The 26042-nt window shown below is 52.0% G+C and overlaps 1 protein-coding gene across 2 annotated transcripts in view; it reads right to left on the bottom strand.

Annotated features, from left to right (window-relative positions):
• Positions 1 to 26042, bottom strand: part of GLIS1 (GLIS family zinc finger 1) — a 242095-nt gene that overhangs the window by 73418 nt on the left and 142635 nt on the right. For both annotated transcript variants that reach the window (XM_030941639.1, XM_010372302.2), the window contains 2 exons: positions 22838 to 23015; positions 15372 to 16254 (listed from right to left, as the gene is read on the bottom strand). In XM_030941639.1, the coding sequence (XP_030797499.1) occupies positions 15372 to 16254; positions 22838 to 23015 (1061 nt within the window). The remainder of the gene's footprint in view (positions 1 to 15371; positions 16255 to 22837; positions 23016 to 26042) is intronic.

The following is a 26042-nucleotide window of genomic DNA, read 5'->3' as shown; positions in this document are numbered from 1 at the left end:
TTTCACAGAGGATGAAATTGAAGCCCAGAGAAGGGAAGGGGTGAAGAAAACATGTACCATTCTGCAAGCAGCCCCAGGATCTGCAGGCCTTGCTCTTGGGGCTGATTTTCCAGGAGACACAGCAGGCACAGAACCTACAGTCCACAATACTTCTAGGAACTCATGAAAATGTTTTAATTTAAAATCAAAAAAAAAAAAAAACTTTTAGGTCAAAGATAATGTTTTAATACGTTTGTCTTTATACCAATGCTGTCCTAAAATATACTTTTAAATGTTTTTCATGGAGGAAAGGGCCCAAAGGCAGAGGTGCTGGAACTTGAGGATGTCAATGAGAAAGCCCCACTGGCTTTACCATCTCACCAATGGGGACTGGACACTCCCTGTCCCCTGCCCAGCTTCCTGGGGCCCAGGCCTACTCCATGCTTCTCTCTCTGACACAGATCCAAGGGCAACAACATTCAGCATTCTCATGACCGTGCCAGAGGGCATGGGGCCTTGCCAGGTGAATCTAATTTACCCTCTAAATAACCACCTCAGACAGCTCTTGAAAGGCTGAAACCACTGCTCAGTCTGTGGGAGGGGGATCCCCTGGCTGATTTCACCAACCAATTGTCAGGACAGACCCAACTGGGTTCACAACGTGGAGACAATTAAAGAGCCGGTGCTTTGAAGCCATGAGCTGCCAACCTCCCGACAGAGGTGCTGACTGCAGGCGGCAGACCCTCTGTTCCTATCAGCTGCAGCTGGAAGCAGCCCTTGCTCCTCAGGACCACACCTCGTCTTCACCCAGCACGCAAGCTGGGCTTGCTGTGGGGGCAGTCGTGGGGGGAGAGTTGGCCCAGGAAAACACCATCACACCCCAGGGTGTGGCAACGGGCTCAGAGGGAGAGATGCACAGGGCAATTGCCTGCCCTGGGCTTTGTCACAGACCTCCCTGCCACTCAGCCAGCTCCCTGCCTCTCCAGTTCCAGTGTCTGCATTGGAAAGATAGGGCAATGGTCCCAATGACATGAGGATGTCGTAGGACTATATGGAGTAAAGGGCAGATAAGCAATTGGACAGAGTTATCATTTCCACTGAACAGATAAGTAAACTGAGACCAGAACAAGGAAAATGCATGTGCAGCCACCATCCTGATGAATAAGGGATCAGGCAAGGCCTGGGATCAGAATCTGGATTCCAGGAGCCCCTGGGGCAGAGTCTAGGCCTCTTGAGGAGTGGCTATGCCTGCAGGCTTACCTGAACCCCATACCACCTCTCACTGGCCATGGGACCTCTCCACATTCTGTCTTCTGCTTCCATGGGTACAGCCATGAGCTGCAGAGTCCCTCCATCCTGAGCTGGTTCCCGCACCCTCTTTCAGGGCTGGAGCCCCAGGCCACTGCCCCAAGCCTTCACTTCCCCGAGCCCTGCAGGCCTCCCTACCTGTGAGGTTGGTATCTTCCTGTACACAAAGGTCAGGGAGTGGGGCAAGAGGATGCCTTGAGCTCCTAATGCTGATTCTTGATTTAGCAAAACCTCCCCAGAGGTTTTGTGCAGGTTAAGTGGAGAGACATGGTCCAAATCCATGAAGAGCCCAAATTACATCTGATTGCTTCTGAGGAATTGCAGGAACTAATTTAATTAAGAGCCTGGTCAGGGGTCCTCTAAAGTGAGCTCAATTTAAGAGGAGTCATCAGCTTATGCCGACACAGAGGGTAGCCCAGAGCAGGGGGAGGCCAGGGGCTGGAATCCCAGCTCTTGATCTCCCTGGGTCTCAGTTTCCTCATCCATAAAATGAGTGTATCACAAGATTCACTAAGAAAACATGGACGAAACACTTAATCTGGCATCTGGAAAAGAACATGTGCCTAACCAATGCTGCTTTCCTTCTTTCCTCACACTTGAAAATAGCTGCTTTTGGATGGTGGAATCATTTCCCCTGCTGCATTCTTGGCTGTTTCCATCCTTTTGTTATCAATTAATGCAAAATTGTACTCCTTCCCCACCTCTGTGCCCATGGTCATAAAAACAGAATCTGCAAAATGGGCTTAATGATAAACAGCTGCAGCAGCAGCAGCAGCAGCTAATTACTGAGCATCTACTATGTGGAGGATTTGATCGTAAATTCCTTTCCAAGAGGAAAACAGCGTGAGAACCTGGATAAGAACTCCTCTCTGGGCCTCAGTTTCCAAATTTGTGTTTCCAGTCACAGCGGATGGTTTATAAGTTCCTGTCTGAATCTGACATTCCAGGAGCTGTGAACTGAGGGCATAGCCTCTCCTTTACTCTGATAATGCAGATGAAGAAGGGAGGGAAATAGGGGTCAGGGTAAGTGGGTGCTGAACACCACTGGGTACTGGGTGCTGGGCTGGCCTCCCTGGGCGGACAACCCCAGCTAGGCTGACCCAGAAATGCCTCTCAGACAGCAACTGTGCAGCCCTCAACACGACCCAGCAAGCTGCGGCAAAACCCCCCACTTCATAGGATGAGAGTCCTGACTCTCTGTCTGAGTCCTTTCCAGCATGTTCCATTCCTTCTGCCCCACTGGACCACTGTCCCCCTTTCTATTACTAACATTCATTTATCTGTTGATCACATATTGTGTATTAGGAACTGTTTGAGACATTGGAGATACAGAAGGAACAAAACAAAAACGTCTAGACTTTATGGAGTTCAAGTTTGACTGGAGGACAGATCATAGACAAACACATAACAAGATTTCCGGTGGAACACAGGGGCAGACAGTGGCCAAAGGTGCTACTTTAGATAGGCAGTCAGGGAAGGCCTCCTGGAGGAGGTGACATGGCAGCAGAGGTCAGGCTGGGGCAAGAGCATTCCAGGCAGAGGAAGCAGCCACGTAAAGAGCCAGAGGTGGGAATGAACTTAGCACGTCTGAGGAACAGCTGGAACAGAGCAAGAGAGAGGAGTGTGGAAGGAACTGGGGCCAGAGAGCTCAGCAGGGGCCCACACCTACCCTTTCCATGTGCTCCACCCCCTTCCTCCTCCCCTAGGGTGTGCCAGGAATGCAGGGAGGTAACTCTGGACATCTGAATGTCTGAGCTCAAAGGATGGAGGTCAATGGAGTCCAAGTCTTCCATTTTATAGATGAGAAAACTGAGGCCTCAAAGGGGTGGGATGATCTGCCCAGAACCACAGACAATTTGAATGCAGAACTGGAGAGGGAACCTAGCTCTGAACCCCTGGCCTGCACTGTCTCTACTTAGACTGTCTCTACTTCTCAGGGTCAGGAGACCTAGGAGGGCTTCCAACTTCATCTAATCTAAGTCCTAATCACACACAGAGGAACTAAGGCCCCAGGGTCAGGTGGCTCCATGCAAATGAAGAAAGGAGGTTGGCAGAGCCAGGCAGTAGAAGCAAAGAGCTGGCACTGGTGCATGCCTGTGTGGGTCTTTGCACAAGCCAGGCTTCCTCTGGCCCTAACACCCATGGCAATCAGTCATCACACCTTCCCAATGCACTAAGAAGGTGTGACATTTGAAACCCACCACTGGTTAAAGTCTCCCTGGAGCCTGCCCAGCAGCTCTTTGTGAATCAGGCCCTGCCAGGAGGGAAGGTGATTTTGACACGTGTGGTCTACACACACCACCAACCATCTCCTGCTGTGTGACCTCCAGCAGGTGATCTTTCTGCCCGGGGTCTCAAGGCCCCATCTGTCAAAGGGTGTGGCAGGGGTTGGGAGGGGCATCAGAGGAGCTGCTGAACCTGGGAAATTTCATCCCTAGTGCACACGACAAGAGCCAGTGTTCTTCAGAATCTGGAAGGCAACACATGCAAGTGCTCACCGCAGGACCTAGCATACATGAGGTACTCAGCAGACTGTCGTGTCTAGGGGGCAGGACACTGGCTGGGAGAGGGGGATGCTGAGCTTGCCTCTTTTGCTCTGCAATTTCCAGTGAGCCACATCCTCTCTACAGGCCTCAGTTTCCACATCTGCAAACAGCAAATGTGAAGATCCAGGCAGCCGTGTGGCCTATCTGAGGCACCTTCTGTTGTCCTGGACTCCTGTGGGAAGGAAGGAGGGGAGCAGGTAGAGGGGGTGCTGGGGATCTTAAGGAAGTATCTGAAGCACTGTTGACTCATTTTTTCTGCCTGTGGCCAAACTCTCTTAAGCTCCAATCACTGTCATGTTCACTGGCAACTCAGCCTCATCAGAAATGACTCCATAAGTGAAACTGGCTCCTAAAACTTCGGGTTCAGATGCTGGGAAGCATACACTCACATTTAAATGTGGAAGGCAACTAGGGAAGATCATGGGGCAGAGCCAGGACCTGAGCTGGAGGCGCAGATGTAACACTGGCCAAGTAGCTTCCACTCTGTGGATTTCAGTGACCCCACTGTGAAAGAGCAATCCAGCCACCGCCCCGCGCCTTCCCTGAGCACGGGAGCTATTCATCAAAACTCTGCAGTCCAGGGCCCTGCCCAGGGCCTGACTGTTCCCCAGGAAGATATAAATGTTACTTTTGGCTTGGAAACTCTATGGCTTGGGGATCTGATGAAACAAAGGGGCTGCTAGATGGTGCATCAGTTGAACAGACAGTCACTGGGTGCTCTGTGCCCAGCATATCTCCCAGTCTTGCCCCCCAGAATGCAGAGTCCTGCAGAGACCTCCAGTCCCATTGCCCCATCCCCAGGAAACGTACTGCCCAGTACCACATTGTCCGTCTGCTGTCTGAGCTTATGCCCCAACATGGCAGGACCTATTAAGGGGAGGTGGCTATAGAGAGGGGGCAAGAGCAGGCTGCCTTCTAACAGGAGGCCACCTCCCAGCCATTTGGAAATTGCTACTTGCAAGGCAACTGAATCTCGGTGACAGATTCTCATTTTATCATTACCCACGTCACAAGAAAGTATGGCGAGGAGGAGGGGCCAGGAAAGTCGGTGCCTTAATCACTTACAGACCACAGAGGCCCCAGTCCTGGCAGCGGAGGAAGATTTATTGTGGGGACAGGCGAAAAACAAAGAACAGTTGTGCAAACTTTACGGAACCACATTATGGGATATGCCTTTCCCATTTCCCACTGGCAAATGTGCTGGAGGCAGTTTCCAAAGGGGGACCGAGCTCCATTACCCAACCACGTGCAGACATTGTGCCCCAGCACGACACACTGGGCTGACCTGGACAGGCCCACGGGTGCCCAGGTGTTGGCAAGTCTGGGTGCACGGTCCGACACTGGTGGATCTGTGGAAGAAGGCTTCCAGATTTGAATGGACTGCCTTTCCCAGGCCCCAGTGTCCTCATCTGCCAATGGCCATGTGCCTGCCAGACGAGCAACACTAAATGTTACCTCTGCCCATATCACAGTCCTATGTACAACCCTTCTGAGACTCTCTCCACTCCCTCAGGGTACAGTCCAATTTCCTTACACTAGACCTTGAGGCCATTTGAGACCCAATTCCAATGTTTCTGCCCTCAGCCCCCATGCAGGTAACTTACTTCAAGACCAAAAGGACACCTGTGCTCCCCACAAGGTCAAGACTATCACATCTCAAAACCTTCACATGTGCGGTTTCCTTTCCCTGCAATGTGTCTTCTCATGGTCTACACCTGGAAAGTGCCCACCCACCTGTCAGAGCCCAGCTCTCATGACATCCTGGGGAAAGCCTTCTCCCTCCTCTGTGTCGGAGGCATTTGGTTAATTCCTTTGCCACCAGACTATTCTTCCTTTGACACTGTACCCCTTGCTTCGAGCACTGAACTTGGCACAGGGGGGTGTTAAGCTGTGTTGAAAGGTTGGTGGCCAGGTGAGGGTGGACAATACAGATTAGCCCAAGGCTGCCTCCCAAGGGAGGGGCACAGTTAAGGAAGGACTCTAAAGAAGGGCCCCTTCTCCTGAGCATTTGGGTCTTGGTGTGTCCAAGGTAACCGAGACCTTAGGGGTTACCTGGCCCATCACTCATTTAACAGATGAGAACAGGATGCTGAGGTCTGCAGCTGCAGCCATCCAAGTGAGTGCACAAAGCCAGCTCTGGTCACCCCATCCAGCAGAGACAGAGCCTAGAAACGCTCAATTACGAAGTTTGCCATTTCCAGGATGGCCCTTTCAGAAAACATGGTCTAGACACCTTCTTAGAGTCACTGTTGATTTTATGTGACGTTCTCACTCCAATAAGACAATCGTTTCAATTCCATTTACATTAAGTTCAAAAGTTTTTTTCTTTATTAGTTTAAATTCAATTCAAACAGTTGTGTTTTTTTATCCTTAATTTTTTTTTTCATATTCCATAAAGCAATGTTGAGCTCACAAAACTTGGCCAGCACTCCTGTTCCCTCAAGTTTGGTGCTCCTGGGAATTCTCTTCCCTGTGAGAGCTCGGGACTAATGACTTCAAAAAATGGGGAGACGGGGGAAGGAACAAGGACTCCTGTTTTCAAGCATCGAATATGCGCCAGGCACGAGGTAAGTGCTACACATACATGATCTCATCTAGTTCTCACAACACTCTCCCCTCCACGCAGACAGGAAACCAAGGCTCAGAGAAGCCACATGACTTGTTTTGAGGTCTCACAGCTGGTTAAGGGCAGAGTAAGGGATTTGAACCTTAGTTCCCATCAAGTCAGCAGGCAACAGGCTCTCAAGGTGACTGGGGTGCTGGCTTTTTGAGAAAAATAGTTACATGCAATATCCATTAACTTCCCCACTTGGCTGAGGGCTCCTTGAGACCAGGCAGGATTTGATTTGTCCTGTGTGTTTAGCCATTGGTCCACCCTGGCTCAGAATTTACATAAGAAGGGAAAGGGGTGGGGGGTCACGGATGGAGATAAGTAGAAATGCAGGATGGGGAATGGGGGTGAACCAGGGCAGGGTGGGGACAGAGGTGGAAGTGAGGTAGGGGCGGGCTGTGGAACAGGGAAGGAGGGCATCCAGCAAAGCTGCAGGCTGAGGCCTCAAGGCCAGGAACTACATTTGGGGAGCACATAGCCAACCAGCTCCATTCCCGATGGGGAACCTAACCGGGAGGAACACACTGGTGAAAGTGACCTCTCTGCACTCAGAGGCCTGGCTGCAGGCAGGAGTACTGGACTGGGAGTCAGAGACTCAGCCTGAGCCCAGCGGCCCTGACCAGGGCAACGACGCCCGTCTGCAGAGTACTCTGCAGTCGCAGGGCACAGCCCCTCCACCCCTACAGAAACTTTGGGGGTGAGCATCACAGCTCCCATCTTACAGATACAAAAGCAGACTTGGGAGTGAAGTGTCTTGTCCAAGGCTGCACAGCTAGTGAGCAGCAGAGCTGGGATGAGTCTCCAACTCCATCTATCTCCAGTCCCTCTTGTCCTTCCCCAGGCAAATTATTTCCATCTGGAGACTCAGTCTCCCCTCTGCACAGTGGCTGGTGGGGGACGAGGCTCTGACCTAATTGCAAGACCAGAGAACTGGAAGGACACTGGCTTCCAGGAAGCCTCTCCTTGCTAAGCCCAAGCCCCCTGGGTTTGCTTTTCCAAAACAGGGGAGGAAGAAAAGCATCCCAATGTAAGCCAAGATCTGTGGAGCTAAACCTTAGGCTCAATAGAAGAAAGGGCATTGGCATCTGTTAGGCCCCTATTAAACACAGTCTACTGCAGCCTCTGACTGCTAGGCACTATCACATTTCACAGCACAGGAAACTGAGGCTCAGCACAGCCTAGCGACACATCCAAGGTCGACACATCCACAGAGCCACCCATGGCAGAGGTGGGACTTCCAACAGCCTTTTCTGTTTCATTGGGGACATTCATGACAGAACAGCCACTATCCATTTTAGACTTTCCCTTTTCTCTTTTGCAAATGCAAATTGTCTAGAACAGCTATTAGCATTTTGGTATGCTGTGTGCCATTGTCTAGTTTCTCATCAACGCCTCACAGCAGTCCTATTACCCCAATTTCATAGGTAAGAAAACCGAGGCTTATAGAAGTCAAGTTATACTTCTATATAATCACAGGCTGAGGGGTGGCAAAGCTAGATTTCAAATTCAGGCTTTCTTGCAGAAAAACTTCAAGCACCAGATTAGGGGGTAGACATGACAATCTTTAAGGTTCCACCAATGTTGTGACTTCATAGGAAACTACTCAGTAGGACAGAGTCCGGGCAACCTCACACAGCCTTGCAACAGAGAGAACAGATAATCACAGGGCAGAGCCTCTGTCCTAGGTATGGGACTCAGCTCCTCCACAACAAAGGCCAGGCCAGGCACCAAAGGGCATGTGGTCCCCCCAGACACTTGGCCATGTTAGAATCCAGTGTTACACATAGCGCAACACATGCTGGGAGAACAGGAGGCAGAGAGAAAGGGGGAGCTAAGGAGGGAACACTAAACTGGGTTGTCAAGGATGTATAGGAGTTTGCCAGGCTAGAAAAGGCATTCTAGACAGAGGAATCAGCAAAAGCCAAGACCCAAAGGATTTAAAGAACCTGGAGAATGCAAAGACTCTTTAGGAATTCAGGAGGAGAGCAAGCTTCAGGGCAGGAAGAAATAAAGCAGGCATCCCTGGGCTGCTGTTAATGTACTGGATGACACGAGACCATGCTGGCTGCTCTCTGGGCTTCAGCTTCCCCACTTAATAATGAGTGTAGACTTGAGAAGTGACATGATCCCAGGAAGGATCATTAATGAGGACACTTCTGCCTTTGCCCAAAACAGTTCTCCTTCCCAGACCCATGCAGTCCTGGATTGAGTTGAGGCGAGTTGAGGATAAACTTGGCGGCTTGAGTGGGTGGAACCACTTGGCCTCTCTGGGCTCATTTACAGCAGGATTCTCCAGGGCAAGGATGTTAAAACATGTTCCATTTTGTAGCTTTTTGATTTGACCAGAAACCCCAGCCTCCAGGAAGGGAGCTTGTTTCCAGGTGACTTATTTATTCTAAAGAGAGTGAAATGTTTTACTTTTCAACCCATGAGGTATTCTCTACTCCAAGACAGAACAGAGGACCCATTAAGTCAGCAGGCAATAGGCTCTCAAGGTGACTGGGGTGCTGGCTTTTTGAGAAAAATAGTTACATGCAATATCCATTAACTTCCCCACTTGGCTGAGGGCTCCTTGAGATCAGACAGGATTTGATTCCCTTCTGTGACCCCCAGGGCCCCGCCAGGGGGCACACAGCAGGTACTCAGTGACAGCTTGCTGAATGAGTTTCAGATCTGGATATTCTCTCAATATTTGTAAACAGACTGATGATTCTGTGCCTGGGAGGTGGCCTGGGGTCGTGGCTAGCACACAGTCTCTGGAGTCAGACTGAGACCTGGGTTTAAATCTGACCCCACCATGCATTTGGACCTGAACTTGGGCCAGAACTGGACTGTCCTTACCCCATCTGTAAAATGGGGATCATAATGCCAGTCTCCATGAATATTTTGAGGGCTGAGATCATGCATGTGGAAGCACTACATAAACTGAAAATCACCCGACAAGTGTCTCAATAATGATCCTGTCCCACTTGATCAACCTGGCCAAGCTTATAAAGCCAGGCTGCAAAACCTCAGCTCCTGGCTCCCCTCCCTCCCTCCATCATCCAGCAATAATATCACAAGACTCAAAAGCAGTATTCTTCCCACAATGCCAGAAGTCTCACATCACAACATCTTCATCTCTGCACCCCCAGCTCCTAGCACGAGGCCCGGCACACCAAAGCAAGGCAAGTGCTTCAGGGGGATGATTCTTTCCTAATTGGAGGGTCACTTTCCCACAGCCTAAACCTTCTCCGACTTTTGGTTATCAGCCCATTCAGCGAACCTTCCCTGCCCACTGATGCGCACTTGCTGTGCAGTCCTGGGCCCCTGACCACCCTCTCTGGGTCTGTCTTCCCTGTTCTCTGTCTGTATGCGATGAGATGAACTGGTCGACCTGCCACTCATCCATTTCAGGGTCCTGGGTAACCCCTGGGATGAGCTTCAGATGTTGCAATGAGTCAGGGGTGTCTGCTGGCCTTAAAATGCTCAAGCCCATAGGGCTGGTCTCAAGATGTTGGGCAGGGGGCAGAGGGCAGCAGATGCACAGGGACTCCACCCATTGTGATTTGAAAAGCACAGAGGTAGCTCTGTTCTTCTGAAGGAAGAGGCTGGGCAAAGGTGGATGGGTAGGAGGCAGTGTGACCCATTAGAATGGGCCAGGGAGGTCATACAACTGAGGCAGATCATACAGCTGAGGCAGATCATGCAGAGCGAGTCATTTTGCCTGCAAACTTCAAAAACATACAGTTTCTTCTTCTGTAAACTGGCCATAGTAATTCATGGTTGGACATCGTATGTCTCAGAATACATTAATTCTCTTCTCCCTCAGGCTATTCCATGGCATATGAGTCCAGAATCCCAGTCAAACCTCTCTCCAGTTAACACTGGCTAGGCAGTCAGCAGATATGGTTGGTATCTAACTCCTGCCACGTGGCAGACTGTGTGATCTTGGAAAGTGATTTGGCCTCTCTGGACCTCAGAGGTTTTTTTGAGACAGGGTCATACTCTGTCACCCAGGCTGGAGTGCAGTGGTGTGATCATAGCTCAGTATAGCCTCAAACTCCCTGGCCCAAGTGATCCTCCTGCCTCAGCCTCCCACGTAGCTGGGACTACAGGCATGTAACACCATGCCCAGCTAGGTGGTCAAAACAACAGACAGGGAATGGCTCGCATTGAGCCAGGATAAAACAATCTCTGAATCTCAGTAAGGAGCAACTCCCTTTAGCTCCCTCGCCCCTCCCAGCACCCAGGATTTTGTTTCTCAGGGGGTTGGGGGAGGAGGGGTAAAGGTTTGGGGCAAGGCAAAAGGGAAAGCCAGAAGCCCCAGCATTCTGGGGAATGACCTCAAGTTTGGCCCAGGCTAGAAGGGCAAGGCTCTCCCAGCAGGTCCAGTCAGGTGGCTTGTGTTCTGAGTTCCTTGGCTAGTTAAGGCCAATCCATAATACTCAGCTTTCAACCAGATCGATTTCTCTGGCCCTAGATTCAAAGGCACCTGGGACAGACTGGCAAACAGTAGAGAGGGGTGTAAGGAATGGAGACCAGTGGCCAGTGCAGCTGCAGTGGCCAGAGGAAGCTGGGCAGGATGAAAACCCAGCCTGAGACTCCAGCAGCTCATGAGGACTGGGAGGACACGCATGGGCCTCCTGTGCCACAGGTCCAGCTGCCCCAGCCTAGCTCCAGGCCCCTTGCGCAGACACTGTCTGACTCAGAGCAGGTGATCTGCAAACGACTGCCAATGAACAAGATGCAAAGAATCAGGGATCCCTGGCAGATATCGAAAGGCAAGCACAGAGTGCATGCCCTGCCCAGAGCAACGGCCCACACACTGCCCTGCCCACCCTACTGACAGCAGAGACTGCTACTGAGTCTCAAGTCCAGGCTCTGCCATCCATTGACTGGCTCTTTTGAGCCACAGTTTCTTCATCTATAAATCAGCTGTAAATAACCCTGCCCTAAGCCCCAGGGCGACTGTACACATCACCTGAGATCAATGCTGGAGTGTGATGGGGAAGCAAGCACCTTCCCTTACATCATCTCTTTTATCCCTAATCACAACAACCCTAAAAGGCAAGTACTATTATTGCTCCATTTTACAATCGAATATGCTGTAGTACAGAAAGGGTAAGTCACCAGCACGAGGCCACACAGCTGCCAAGTGACTAAACCAGGCTGGGTCCCAGGTCTGTGTGACTCTAGACCTGGGCTTTTCACCTCTGCACATGCCTTCCGGACTGTGCTCACAGCTTTGGTAAAACTCTTCACCAAAGTAAGGGACTCTTCTCATGCCTATTGTTGTTTTATAAAACCCAAGGTAGAGAAGGGCATTGTCATGACTTTTCCTTTTTCACTCTGCCTCTCTCCTTCTTGATGTGGAGAAAAGCAAGCTACAGTCTGCTAATTTCTGCAGTTGCAGACAATCAGAATTCCGGCCGTCTGGGAGAACCAACCTAAGAAAGCATGAAATTAATCTGTTCAAAGTTAACGTCTTGGAGGCGTCGCGTCAGTATTTGGGTTGGACGCGTAACCTTGTTATCATAACACAGACGAAGCCTCACATTTAATAAGGCTGAGACAACTCGGGCAACGTAAGAAACATAACAGGATATTGCAAAAAGATTAGGGAGCTTCCTCTGGACAGTGTGGATGGGCCGTGCAGAGGGCAGGGTGGGGGATGGATGGTGCCATTGACCCTGGGGGTCCAGCAAGTCCCTAGGCCCAGGCCTGGCCTAAGGACTAAGATGCTCAGGCAGAGGGGAGCAGGGCTCCTCTCAGCACATTGAGGCCTGCCTGGTGCAGGAGCAGAGGCTCTGTTGGCTAAATGTAAGCCAGCTGCGAGAATGGGAGTGTTCCAGTCAGAAGGGGTGGGGGAGGCTTACCTCATGAAAGAACTGTGGAAACGGCTGCTGGAAAGATAATAAAAGGATTAACTGCTATTTTAGTGGGCCATTTACTCTTCAATCAAAATGTCTCATCTATTTCCTGTTCTCCAGAGGCTCTGGGTCCAAAATTCCTTTGTCTATTACAGTGCATGGTAGCAGAGGCCTGTCATGAAAAATTAATAATTTTACAGGGAAGGGAGATTTTACTTATCTGGGTGCTGTTTGAGGCTCACCCCTTCTCTTGGGTTACCCACTGTACTAGCATCATGGAGGAGGGGGAGCACGCCCACCCCACCGCAGGCAAGAGGAGCCCAGGGGAGGCTCTGACAAGCCTCCGAAGCCCAGATCACGGCTGCTGTCTCCAGATGGTGACACCTAGCGGGGCCGGCCATAAGAGCCCAGAGAATAGTCAGTTTAGCAGATCTACACAAACAAGAGCATTGCAGTTTAGAAAGATGCAGGCTCGAGTCCCATTCCAATGGTTACTAACTGTGTAACCCTGAGCAAGTTATTTTTATTACCATTATCATTCTTAGCCTCTATTCTTATTATAACTGTTATTGTTTCCAACTAGCTGTGTGACCTGGGACAAATTATGCAATCTTCCTGAGCCTCAGTTTCCTCATCTGTAAAATGGGGGTTCACAGTATCTACCCCACAGCGTTGTGTTGAGGACCAGGTGGAGTTGTCACTTAGAATAGCACCGGTTCACAGTCTGCACTTGGAAGCTGCTTTCCGGTATTATCATCACCACAATCCTAAACCCTGGAAGAGGCAAGACCAAGTGTTCTCATGGGAGCAAGTGGAAGGCCAGCCAGACTCCACCCAACTTTTATTTCTTCATCTGTAAAAACCCTTGGTTTTACAGGACTTGTAAGGATTAATACTGATAGATGAGTGTAGACATAGCTTGATATCACCTCTTCCATGAAGTCCTTCTGGGCCTTCCTTCCCTGGGCCTACGCAAACTCCAACCCACGACCTGCCACTCATCTCCCACCCATCTCTGAGCATGAGTGTCCCCAGGGCAAGGACCATGGCAGGTCCAAGTCTGGGTCCCCAGAGTCAGGCCTCAGCCAGTATAAGCCAGGGTCCTGTGAAGTCTGTGGAATCAAGTGAGATCCTGGCAGCCTGGCCCCAGAGAGAGAGACCCTGAGTCTGCACTGAGTAACCCGGGCCCCTCTGACCCCTCGCTGGGCCCTGCTTCCCAAGCTAGAAAGTGGACGGAGAAGGCCTAGATCCTCTCCAAGTTCCCGAATGTCCAACATAGATACTCTTCTGGATGCCGTGATTCCACACAGAGGCCCCACTGTGAGAAGACCACTAACCACAGACAGAATCCGGGTGTAAGCCAGTGTCCTATGCAGTCTTGTCAAGGTTCCTTCGGGTCACAGAGCCTCCACCTAGGCCCCCACAGGCACCCATGGGCTCACCCATAAGAGAGAATCTGTGAAGGATAACTGTGGCTCAGCAGCTGTCAGCTCCAGGGTCTTGGGGAGAGATGGGGGCCCAGCTGGTTCCCAGCAGCCCTGGCCTGGCCTGCGTGCTGTCTGTTGGTCAACTCCTTCTAGGCAGGATCATGTGTCACAGGACCCCAAACAAGCCAGGGCATTGCCAGGGGCTGGCCCAGCCACCAGGCCTCCTCCAGCATCCTGTCAGCCCAAAGGCACAAGATAAAGTCAAAATCTCAGCCTGTCCAATGCACTCTCCCTACCACTGCTACACACACCAGAATGCTAACCACAAGCTCCCTCCTCCTGCCTCCCCTTGGCATAGGCCATTCACTGCTGCTCACTTGTTTACAAAGCAAACTCTTTCTCCTCCTTTAAGACCCAGCCTCCTGAAGCCGCAGAAACGGATCCTGTCCGACGCCCAGCTCCCAGCTCCACAGGTGGGTGAGGCCTGTCACAGGAGGATAGAGTTTATGCTGCTGACTGCCAATGTGTCCTGCCTCCTGGACCCTATAATGTCACCCTGGGCTCTGAGTGGGGACACTATGCCCCTTCCCAGACCAAGTGCTCCATGAATGGGTGTCCAATGACAGTGTCAATGTGCAAGTGTGAAACAGCTTGACTTTGGCTATGGCACCAGCCCCAGCACACCAGCCATGCTGCTGCCCTGATGCCTGGGTGGGCTGGGCAGTGGCCCTGGTGGCCCATGCTTCTCACCACCAAGCACACCCTGAGGTCCAGCTCTGGGCAGGTACCTCTCCTGGTGGGCTGGCTGGGCCTCGGAGGTAGCACAGCAGTTAGGCTGAGTGTATCAGGGAGTGCTCCTAACCTCTGATACAGCTATTACCCCACAGACGGGACAGAAATGACCTGTCACAGAAATGACCCATCATAAGGGCCAGAGGCCTGGGTACCCACAGTTAATATGCGTGTGTGTGTGTATATGTGTGTGCGTGCGTGCATGTGTGTGCACACGTGCGCATGCACGCATAATGTTAGTGCCAGAAACCTGTCTCAACTCCAGGAAGAACGCTGCTGGTACGACCCAGGGCCTTAGCTAGTAATCCTGGGCCCCAGCCCAAAGCCTGCCCTGGGGACCTGCAGCTCTCCAGCCAGGTGCCTGTGAGGCCTCACTGTTCCTTGGTGGAAGCCAAGGCTGTAGGCAGCACCAGAAGGCCCAGGGAATCTCACTGGGATGGGTGGCGATGAGGGCCCAGTGCTGGAAGAGAGCATGTTCTCCACATCTCATTTGGCCACCAGTAGGTGAGACATGGAGCACAAACACATAGAAGAAGAGGGTGGCCACACCTGTTTTTCCAATCGCACGTGCACACAGCCCTGGGCCCTGTGGCATGCTAAGATATATCTAATGCCTCAGGGTGGGGGACTGGGCACCTGATGAGTATGAGGGCCCCTCTGCCACAGTTTCCAGTGACAAGGGCAGTGACCATCTTCACCAGTGGCTACATCCACAGCATGGGTCCTTCCCTCCTCAACCACAGGGATCTCAGTCAGCCCCGAGGAAGGAGTCCCAAGTGGCCTCTCCTGGGGCACTGGGTGGGTGCTGCTGTGCCAGAGGGGCTGGGGTGAGGCCTGGTGGCCAGTGGGAACTCACCATGCATTTGTTGGGCTTCTCGCCCGAGTGCACCCGCATGTGGATGAGCAGCTTGTAGCGGGCGTTGAAGGGCTTGTAGCGGCGCACACAGCCAGCCCAGAAGCAGGTGAAGTCCTCGCCCTTGCGCTGGTCGATGTGGCTCTTCTCGATGTGCCGCACCAGCTCCTCCTGCTGCTCATAGGCTGCACAGCAGTCCACCCAGCGGCACGCCTGCTGCCCGGCCACTACCTTGCCCGCCAGGCCCAGCCCCAGGCCTCCAAGGCTCGGGCCAGGCGGCAACTGAGACAGGGGATAGGGGGGCGGCAGGTCCTGCTGGTGAGGCCCAAAGAGCTCTGAAAACTCATCCGCGGGTTCCTGCTTCAGGAAGCTCGCCTTCCGGCAGGCTTCAAGTTGCAAGCTGCCCTCATGGCTGTCCGTCGATGCAGGGCCAGGCCGGGCCTGCTTGGAAGGGCCCCCCAGGTCTCCCGCCAGAGGGGGGCTCCGGAGTCCATTTACACAGGTGACCAGAGACATCTGGGAGGAGCGGATGATGGAGGTGACATCGGAGGAGGCACAGGGTGAGGAGGAGGCTGGGGAGGTGGGGGGTAGGCCCAAGAGGCAGCAGCGCTTCAGGCTGCCCTCAGGGAGGTGGGCCTCGGGCTGGGGGCCAGGGCCAGAGCTGGGTTCGCTGCCCAGAAGGTAGCAGGAAGGCGCAGGGGTGGTGAGGCTTCGGCCTGGGAGGTCCAGGTCTGCGTGCAGGCAAGCGGCCGGTGGGGCCCGACAGTGGGCAGACAGAGATGTGCGGGCCTCTGCCATGGCTTGGTAGTTGGGCAGGGACTCCTGTTTGATGTGTTGTGTGGTTGGGAGGCTGCCGTTCACATAGGTGGCCTGGGGTCTGGGCGACCTGGAAGACAGGGGCCAGAGAGGTCATGAGAGGCTGGGCATGCCACAGAGGGAAGGCCCAGGCAGGGGCAGACAGGGAAGCTGAGGACCAAGGAATGGACAAGCCCAGGGCAGGAGACAGAGGCTGAAGGCTGAAGGCAGAGAAACAGCACCTACAGATTGGTTGTCTGGAAAACAAGGCAGAGTGTAAAGGAAAATGGGGAGAGAGAGGAAAAGGAGGGCTGGGGAAGGAAAGAAGAGGCAGGAGGCCAGGCACAATGGCTCATGCCTATAATTCCAGCACTTTGGGAAGCCAAGGCAAGAAGACTGCTTGAGTCCAGGAGTGTTCAAGACCAGCCTGGGCTACATAGTGAGACTCTATCTCTACAAAAAAATTTACAAATTAGACAGGTGTGGGGTTGTGCACCTGTAGTCCCAGCTACTTGGCAGGCTGAGGTAGCAGGATTGCTTGAGCCCAGGAGGTTGAGGCTGCAGGGAGCCAAGGTCATAACATGCACTCCAGGGTGAATGTGGTGAGACCACCAGGAAGAAGGACCTTGCATCCTTTTACCAAAGCTCAGCACCCCTACCCAGCCCTGAATGCCACGCCATCCTGCCTCCCAGGGGGCTTCCCTGCTCCCTCTCCGTGGCCTTCTAGTGAGTTCTCCAGGAAGAAGGCTGAGGCTGGCATTTTGAGGAACACCCAGATCCAGGGTATATTAAATTCCACTTACATGTCCCTTAAGTCTTTCTTAATTTTTGTAATCTAGCTTAACTTCTACAAACGCTAATTGTATGACACTTTGCCCCAAGCAGCCTGGCCTTTCCACTGTTAATGTCAGTACATGGGGGAGTGTGAAGTGCAGTCCTGGTGGGGGTGTCTCAGGAGGAACTGAGGCAAAACTTCTGAGGGGTCCCAGGGATTCAGGCCCTCACAATGTGACTGCATGAAACTGCAATTTTGGGGAAAAGCCATGGTGCAGGCCAGGCAGGGCAGCCCACGAGAGTACGTGGGTTTGAGATCAGGCTCAGCCACATTCAGCCGTGCAAACTTGGGCAACGTCCTTTGCCATCCTGGGCCTTTCTCCTCCTCTGGGATATCAGGTGGATCCTTCCCATGAGAGCAAGGGTGGATATGTGGGCACAGCTGTGGTTTGCCAGGTGACTGTCTTCACCACACAGGTGGTATACAGGTGTCCAGAGGGCCTCTCCCAGATGTAGAGCATTCCCTCCGCCACTGCGCAGGAGGCCAGGCTTAAAGGACGCAAGGGGATTCCTGCACTGATGCTTCCACCATTCGGAGTGGTGGGACCAGGTAAGGTGCAGAGAGGGATGGCAGGGCCTGCCTGTCACCAGAGCACTCTGAAAAGGGGAAAGGTCAGGAAGGTGAGGTGGGGCTGAGAGTCAGGAAGCCCCTCTGGCTGGCTAGGCAGAACAGGAAGCCTGATGCTATGCCTGAAGTCTGGCTAGAACACCCCATGCCACCTCATCCCATCTGAACCTCAGTTTCCTTGCCTGTAAAATGGGGGCTAAGTCTACCTTCGAGGCTGGCTGCCAGATAGAGTGAGATGGCCCCGTGACAGGGGATGGCAGGGTGAAGGGAGCTCTTATCGCTGCTGTTCTACCGCCACTGTCTTGGGGCTCTCTGAAGCCAGAGCTGTGGGGTCATCACCTGTCCCTCGGTTTCCCAACATGGCCTTGCAGCTCCAGCTCCTCTATCTCTGGCTCCCTGCAGCTGCAGCATCCCCAGCTCCAGTCATGAGGTAGAGGGGAGGGGAATGGACAGGGAAGAGGGAAAGCCAGAGTCTGGAGGCCCTCAGAGAGCATGTGCTCCAATCGCATCACACACAGGTGGGAAAGGGGCTGAGAGGGCGCAAGGCCTACATGAAGGCGTACAGCAGCAAGCTGGGGCCAGGCCTGGCCAGAACCCCCATTCCCCTTCTCTGGAGTGTAGGTGTTTTTTCCGATGTTGAACTGACCTGAAGCTCCCGCTGAATGAAGGGGAAGGGGAAGGGCTTTTCTGTTTGTTTACACCTAGCGACCTCTTCCCTCCCAAGAACCATAATCTAAGTGGTCATTGGGGGAGTCAGAAGGAGGTTTGAGTCCAAGGTAGACAGCAAACACGCATCTCCTCTCCCCAGGGCTGAGCACACTGCCCCCACCATTGCCAGCAGAAAGCTCTGAGTATCTTAAAGATCTGATAGAAAAGTGGTAACTTGATAGGGCTTAAAAAAAATAAAAGCAGGTCAGGGGCGGTGGCTCATACCTGTAATCCCAGGATTTTGGGAGGCCGAGGTGGGTGGATCACCTGAGGTCAGGAGTTTGAGACCAGCCTGACCAACATGGAGAAACCCTGTCTCTACAAAAATACAAAATTATTCAGGCATGGTGACGCACGCCTGTAATTTCAGCTACTCAGGAGGCTGAGGCAGGAGAACTGCTTGCCCAGGAGGCAGAAGTTGCAGTGAGCCAAGATCGCGCCATGGCACTCCAGCCTGGGCAACAAAGCGAGACTCCATCTCAAAAATAAATAAATAAAAGCAGAGCTGCTCCTCAGGGGACTGTGATCCTGGGCCTGGCAAAGGCAGGCATGGGCAGGAGTTCGGCCAGGAAAACATCTATTTGGAGTAGTCCCTTGAAAATGGCTTCAGGTAAATCAACCAACACCAAGAGAAGAAAACAGCGGTAGCTTCCATGACTGAGTTACCCAAGTGACTAAGACTGACAGCAAAACTTCGTGCAGCATCAGGTCGGGAGGGTGACTCAGGCCTTGGTGTCTTGTGGCTCCCCATATGCACTGAGGAAGTACTGCCTCCCTTCCTCCACTGTGCTGTGAGGCCCAGGAAGTGGTTCCGGACTGGCTCTGCTGTTGAGCCCTGTGCACCCCAGGACAACTCCCATCACATCTCTAGAAACTGCAAGCCTGGGTCTCTAGACAGAGTGAACAACTGCTGAGCAGCTGAACGTGCCGGGTGCCTTCCCAAGGGTCATCTAATGCAATCCTAGCACAGCAGAAGACGTGGTAGTATCTGCTGAATACATGACTACACGCCTCACGGGAGATTCCACCATCTGTTTTACACTTAGGAAAATTGAAGTGACCTGCCCGAGCCTGCAAGGCAGTGATAGAGCAGGAACTGGAATCTGGATCTGTGTGAATCAGAAGGTTGGGTCTCCAGCTTTGTCTATAGAATGATTTTGTCTGATGACTATTACATTCCTTACAGGTTCAATGTTCTAAGTATCAGAGATGCACATGTTCTTCTGTCCATAATCCTGGACCCTGGAAGGGAGCTGCTGAGATTGGGATAGTCAGTGTTTCTCTGGCAGAGACTCAGGGGAGAGGTAGGGATCTCAGATTTCATGCCCCTGAGGGGTCAGCAACTGTAGTATGAATGAAGGGTCAGTGATTTCACTCAACAGGCTTTTCATTCTGTGCTAGGTGATGCTGAAGAAGTGGGGAAGACCAGGTCCCTAACCTTGGGCAGCTCCCCTTCCAATAGGGGAGTCTGTGGACCAGTCCCCTGAGAGAACATTTACATTCTGCTGAGGAGTAGGTAGAGTTCTGGTGAACAGAACTAGTTATGTAGCCTCTCTAGCCTCAGTTTCCCCACTCAACGGCAGTTGGGGGTTGAGAGCATAAAAAGTGCTCGGCCCAGTGAAACCCCATCTCTAGTAAAAAAAAAAAAAAAAAAGAAAGAAAGAAAGAAAGAAAAAGAAAAAAACTACAAAACATTAGCTGGGCGTGGTGGCGGGCGCCTGTAGTCCCAGCTGCTACTCAGGAGGCTGAGGCAGGAGAATGGTGTGAACCCGGGAGGTGGGCTTGCAGTGAGCTGAAATCGTGCCACTGCACTCCAGCCTGGGTGACACAATGAGACTCCGTCTCAAAAAACAACAACAAAAAAAGTGCTTGGCTGGGGTGTAGTGCGCAGTGAGCACACCACCATCATTTTTTATTAGCCGTAGGATCTGGGCCTCCTGGGACCATGAGGACTGAATAAGAGAATGTACACCCGAAGGAGTCACTCAGGAAACTGGGGCTATTTTTATTAGCATTAGAGAGTTAGGCTGGAGGCAAGGAGGTGGCTGGTGCAGGAGCCCAGGCGCTAGTTGCAGGATCCTGAGATTGGGAGGGGCAGGCACCAAGAGTGGAGAGAAGAGGTCCCAAACATAAGCCCATTGGGCGGTTGGGGGAAGGCACGGAATTCGGATCAGGTGTGGCACAGGGGTGGGGATCTGTTTTCCTTTAGGAAAATGAGCGAGTCTGAAAGTGTCAGCTCAAATTCAACCACTTTAATAGGGAGGGTGTGGGGGCACAGCAACTTAGACTGATGCTGGCATAGAATTCTACATACAGACTCTCCTGTGCCGTAAATTGTCAAAATGATATTCAAAATGACAAATGATATTTCTGACTGTCTCTAGCAAAAGAAAAAAAAATCCTCTTCCTTAGCTTTTCCTGGATTAGCACAGCTTCTACCCTGAGAGATAATAGAATGAATTTCACCAGGGGAATTGGATACCATTGGAGAGCCTCCAGAGAAGAATCCAGTAGATAAATGCATTTGACTGTTACCAAACAATGCACGGCTCAAAGTCTAAAAGACACTTCATCCTTGCTATGGACTGATTTGTGTGTCCCCAAAATTTATACGTTGAAGCCCTAATACCCAGTGTGACTGTGTTTGGAGATAGAGCCTTTAAATAAATAATTAAGGCTAAACGAGGTCATAAGGGTGAGATCCTACTCTGATAAGACAGGTATTCTTATAAGAAATCAGGGTCGGGCACGGTGGCTCACACCTGTAATCCCAGCACTTTGGGAGGCTGAGGCAGGTGAATCGCTTGAGCCCAGGAGTTCGAGACCAGCCTGGCCAACATGGTGAAACCCTGTCTCTACAAAAAATTAGCCAGGCGTGGTGGCACACACCTGTAGTCCCAGCTGCTGGAGTGGTTGAGGTAGCAGGATCACTTGAGCCTGGGAGGTGAAGGCTGCAGTGAGCTGACATTGTGCCACTGCACCCCAGCCTGGGTGACAGAGTAAGACCCTGTCTCAAAAAAAAAAAAAAAAAAAAAAGGAATTAGGGCACAGGCCGAGGGATGGCCACATGAGGACTCGGTGACAAGGCGGCCACCTGTGAGCTAAGGAGAGAGGCTTCAGAAGAAACCAAACCTGCTGGCACCTCCGTCCTGCACTTCTAGCCTCCAGAATGGTGAGAAAGCACAATTCTGTTGTTTAAACCACCTAGTCCATGACATTTACTATGGCAGCCTAAACAAATGAATACACGCCTAAAATCAGAAGTTTTACTAATATCAAAGGAAGCCAGAAGGAATCTAAATTCTCAAAGGAAAATGGTTGCACTTGGGAAGAACAGCATCCTTCTGTTTAGGAATTTCTCTACTGTGGAGCTCCCACAAGAACGTAAACTCCATCGGGGGAGATCTTTGCTTCCTTCACCAAGATGCTCCCAGCACCGACCACAGTGCCTGGCACATGACAGGCACTTGACAAATGGCTGGTGAAGGAATAAACTGCAAACCAGCCACTGGGCAAATGTTTAGAATCTCTGGTCTGTGAAGCAGACCTCAGGCCAGCAGCCCCAGGCAGTGGGTGAGAGGCCTGGGGCTGAGCTCGTGTGCACAGAGGCCTGTCTGTGACTGACCTGACTGTCAGCAAACCAGAGGGCACCAAGGCTGCTATGGTTTGAATATCTGTTCCCTCCCAAACTCATGCTGAAACTTAATCCCAAATGTGGCAGTGTTGAGAGGTGGGGCCTTTAAAAGGTGACTGGGTTGGGTCATGAAGGCTCTGCCTCATGTATGGATCAATCCGTTCATGGGTTAATGGATGATCATGGGAGTGGGACTGGTGGCTTTATAAAATGAGAGGGACCCGAGCTAGCATGCTCAGCCCCCTCACAGGTAATGCCCTGCGCCACCTCAGGACTCTGCAGAGGCCCAGCCAGCAAGAAGGGCCTCACCAGATGCAGCCCCCCAATCTTGGACTTAGCCTCCAGAACTGTAAGAAGTAAATTCCTTTTCTTTATAAATTACCCAGTGCCAGGTATTCTGTCAATATCTAACAGAAAACAGACTAAGACAAAGACACAACTGAGACCCCAAGAGAAGCAGTAGGAGGCGGGTGTCAGCCCAATGCACACCCTAATGAGACAGGGTGGCCAGCACTGGAAGTGTGCAGGCACTGAGCAGACAGCTACCCAGCAGGGCTTTGTGGGCCATGGTCTCCTGGGGCAGAGATGGCACGTGGGAGGAATCCCTCTCTGCCCTATCAGCAGTTCAGGGTTTGACACTCTATAAACTCTGAGCTGGGTTTTCCTTCCCCAACCTACCCATGAATCTTCCTCTTCTGAAATGATTGATTCTCTGTGAAAACCTCCGTCTGCTTGTTCGGCAGGGAAACACCTCAACAGAACCATCCTTGTGTCTCTCAGAAGGCAAAGCAGGAGGTGCAGGATCTAGGCCAGGCAGCCGCTTCTGAGCTACGGGCCCCTCGTGCCTCCATTTCCCATGTGTCCCCCCAGCTAAACAGAGGAGGTGGGGCCTCCTGGGAGTGTCCACAGAAAGCAGCTGCCCACACCTACCTGTTAGGGTGGGGAAAATGCAGCAGCCTCTCACAAGCTTGGGGGTGAGCCCGAGGTGGCGGGCTTCCTGCAGGGAGAAACAGGCCCTGGCAGCAGGTGGGGCCAGGGCCCTCAGCAAGGTCCAGGTCCAGCAGGCTCTTCTCTGAGCCCGGGGTGCAGTGGCCGTAGCTTCCATTCACTAGGCAGAGAAAGACAGGGAGAGAGGAATGCAGTGAATATGAACAGCCTGCAGAGGGGTGTGGGGAGAGGGCAGTCCCTGGGGTACAGCAAGGGACAGGGCGCCCAGAGCCAACACTCACTGCATCCTTGCTGCATGCAAGGTTCCAGGATACCTCATCTAATTCCCACAACTACCAGCAGGATCGATAATAAAATCCTCCATTCTCAGATAGGGATGCTGGGTCTCTGGTGGTTAAATGACTGTTACATGAACACTGGACAACTCCTATGTACAGACACTGTTATAGGTGCAGGAAACACTGGTAAACAAGAGAAACTCCGAGTCTTTTGGAGTGCACACTGTATTATCCTCACGTTAACCACATGGTGCTCATGAGGCAAGGTTTGAGAACACCAGCTGGGGCGGGTGGCTGCTCAGCTGCGCTGCTGCCCACAGGCCAGAGGGAGCAGGGCTGACATGTGGATGTCAAGGAGTAGGTGCTCACTAAACAGCATCTGGTACTGTTAACACAAAAGCTCAGTCTACGTTGCCTTCCAAATTGTGTTACACCATAGAAACACAGTGTGCAGTTATACCTCGCTATCACCTGATTCCTCCACAGCCTGCTTCATGCCCTGCCTCGCCCTGCTAGTGGGTTTCTAGGAAGATTAACTGAAGCAGTTGATGTGAAAGTGCTGAAAAATCACATAAAGTGTAACAAAAGAGTCAGGCGTGCTTGTTCTAAGCTCCTTCCCCTCTCTGGGCCTCAGTTTTCTCATCTACAGAAGAGGGAAACACACCTCCAAACTCTATCTTCTTACGCTTTCTGTCCTGTAACTCACAGAACAAAGCTAGGGAGGAAAGGACATGAACTTTGGGGGCTGACAGACCTTGATGTGAGCCCCTACTCTGCCCCAAACCAATTCCATAACTCGGACAAATCCCTGCGCAGGGTGGACCCTGTTTCCCCTGTGTAAAATGGGGCCAGTTTCACCCGTTCCCCAGTGATGCTGTGAGCCTCTGAGAACAGAGGCACAAAGTCCCTAGCACAGTGCTGAAACCTAGCAGATATGCCAAGAAGGAAATTTGTTCTTATTGTTAAACAGCACTTCAACAATTACAAAGTGCCTTGCAGATATAATAAAACATGATTGATAGGCCCAAGTATGGCCAACACTGAGGAAGATAAACCATTAGGACGTGAAAAAAACCTGGTCCCAGAACATGATTGACTCCTTACCACGAGGAAAAGGACATCAGCAACAGCAGCATCTGCCGAGCAGCCTGTGTAGAACCAGGGCTGGGGACGCACACCACTGTCTCACTTGAGCATCCCCACTGCTGTCCAAGGGAGGCCCGAGTCTCACTATCCCCATTTTACAGAGGACAAAACAGAGGCATGGGGAGGTTCAGTTACTCACCCAAGAATACACAGCTAGGAAGCCTCTGAGTTGGATTTCCGGATCAGATCTGTCAGACCCAAACCCCACATCTTAATCGCTATGTAATAAGAAGAAGCCTTTTAGAGAGTCCGCCCCTGAGGATCCCTGTCCCTCAACCCTAATTCTAGCCTGCCCACAAGGCAGTTCCTTCAGCACACAATTATCCCCATGCTGAGGCTGGGCACTCAGTGCTAACTAGCCACGTGCCATAGCTCTGGAGAGGCACCAGGCATTTGCTTGCCGAGCACGTTCCAGTCTGTGGATGAGCATGCAATGCTCACAAGGTCCCAGGGTAGATGAGGTGCTCATGTAGGAGCCTCCAGGTTCCTAGTCACACGCGAGCCTGTGGAGAGGACTCGGCAAACATCTGCTCCCACGCCACCTTCCCAGCCCCAGCCCCAGCCCCAGCCCCAGTCCTGGCCAGTCCTGCTGCAAGCAATGCTTGTTCCCACTGGCCCTGGCTGCTGCCTGGCCAGCCCCTCACAAGCTTATGTTTTAATAACTGGGTTTTTAATTAAAATGAAATCCCTGGTAACAAATGTGAATGGCCTGAGTTAATGAGAGCAGGCTGCCGCTCATTTAACTCCGTCTCTGCTTGGCCGTCTTTGCTTTTTCCAAATCGTTTCTGCATGCAATTTTATTGTCCCATTGAGCCAAACCCTGGACTGGGCCTCAGAAAACTGTGGATAATTTTATGACCATTAATAGCATTTGGAGCAGAGAGCGCTTAATCATCACATGGGGCAGTTTCACCACGGTCTTTCTCCCAGAGTCTCTAACGGGGGGTACTGTTCAGAGCTTCCTTCCAGGACTCACCAGGCCCCTCCAGGGCCTTGGGTTACTCCTCCCCTCCTACACTTAGGAGGCTGTGTGCAGTGAAGGAAGACAGGCCCTAGAAAGGGTGGAGAGGCAGCACCTACCAAGCCCTCACCCATCAAGCCCTTCAAGGGTCCATCCCTGTGGGGCAGGGGCAGGACAGCCATTTCCCAGATGAGATAGGCAAGGTTTGGAGAGAGATTCTGTGCCTTTGAGCAGGCTTGGGGGTCTGTAAGAGACAGGGCCACAGTTCAAACCTAGATCTCCCAGACTTCGAAGCCCATATCCTGCTGCCTCTTGGCCAATTGCTGAATAACCAGAGACCCCTAAATAAGTGTCCCCACCTTTGACTCCAATGAGGGTCATGTTGGAGAGCCTCTGGGAAAGTAAAAAGTAAAACCATCATAATTATGTCTAAGCTTTAATCTTTGCAATAATTCTGCCAGAAGGGTGAGCCCACTCCACTGACAGATGAGGACACAAAGGCTCAGAGGGGTCAAAGCAGTTTGCCAAGGTCACACAGGGAAGAAGGGGCTGAATGGAGATCAAACCCATCACTTCTACGGGAAGAAATAGTCTTTACCCAACAAACTACTGAGGCCTGTTAGCTTCTTTTCCTCTGGATACAGTAAAAGGTTTTCCTGCAGTATATAAACAAGCCAGCTTTGGGAAAGAGGGAGGAAGGCGCCACTCAGGTCATAGAATGGTGCCACTTAGTGCTCTAGGCTCATTCAAGCCCTTGTCTGCTGGGACCCTCACAGCGCTCTGGGTAGAAACATCAACCTCC

This window comes from Rhinopithecus roxellana, chromosome 12 (assembly GCF_007565055.1).
Source record: "Rhinopithecus roxellana isolate Shanxi Qingling chromosome 12, ASM756505v1, whole genome shotgun sequence".
Taxonomy (NCBI): domain Eukaryota; kingdom Metazoa; phylum Chordata; class Mammalia; order Primates; family Cercopithecidae; genus Rhinopithecus; species Rhinopithecus roxellana.
Note: the sequence above shows the minus strand (reverse complement) of the source record. Positions and strands in the feature narration are given on the sequence as shown.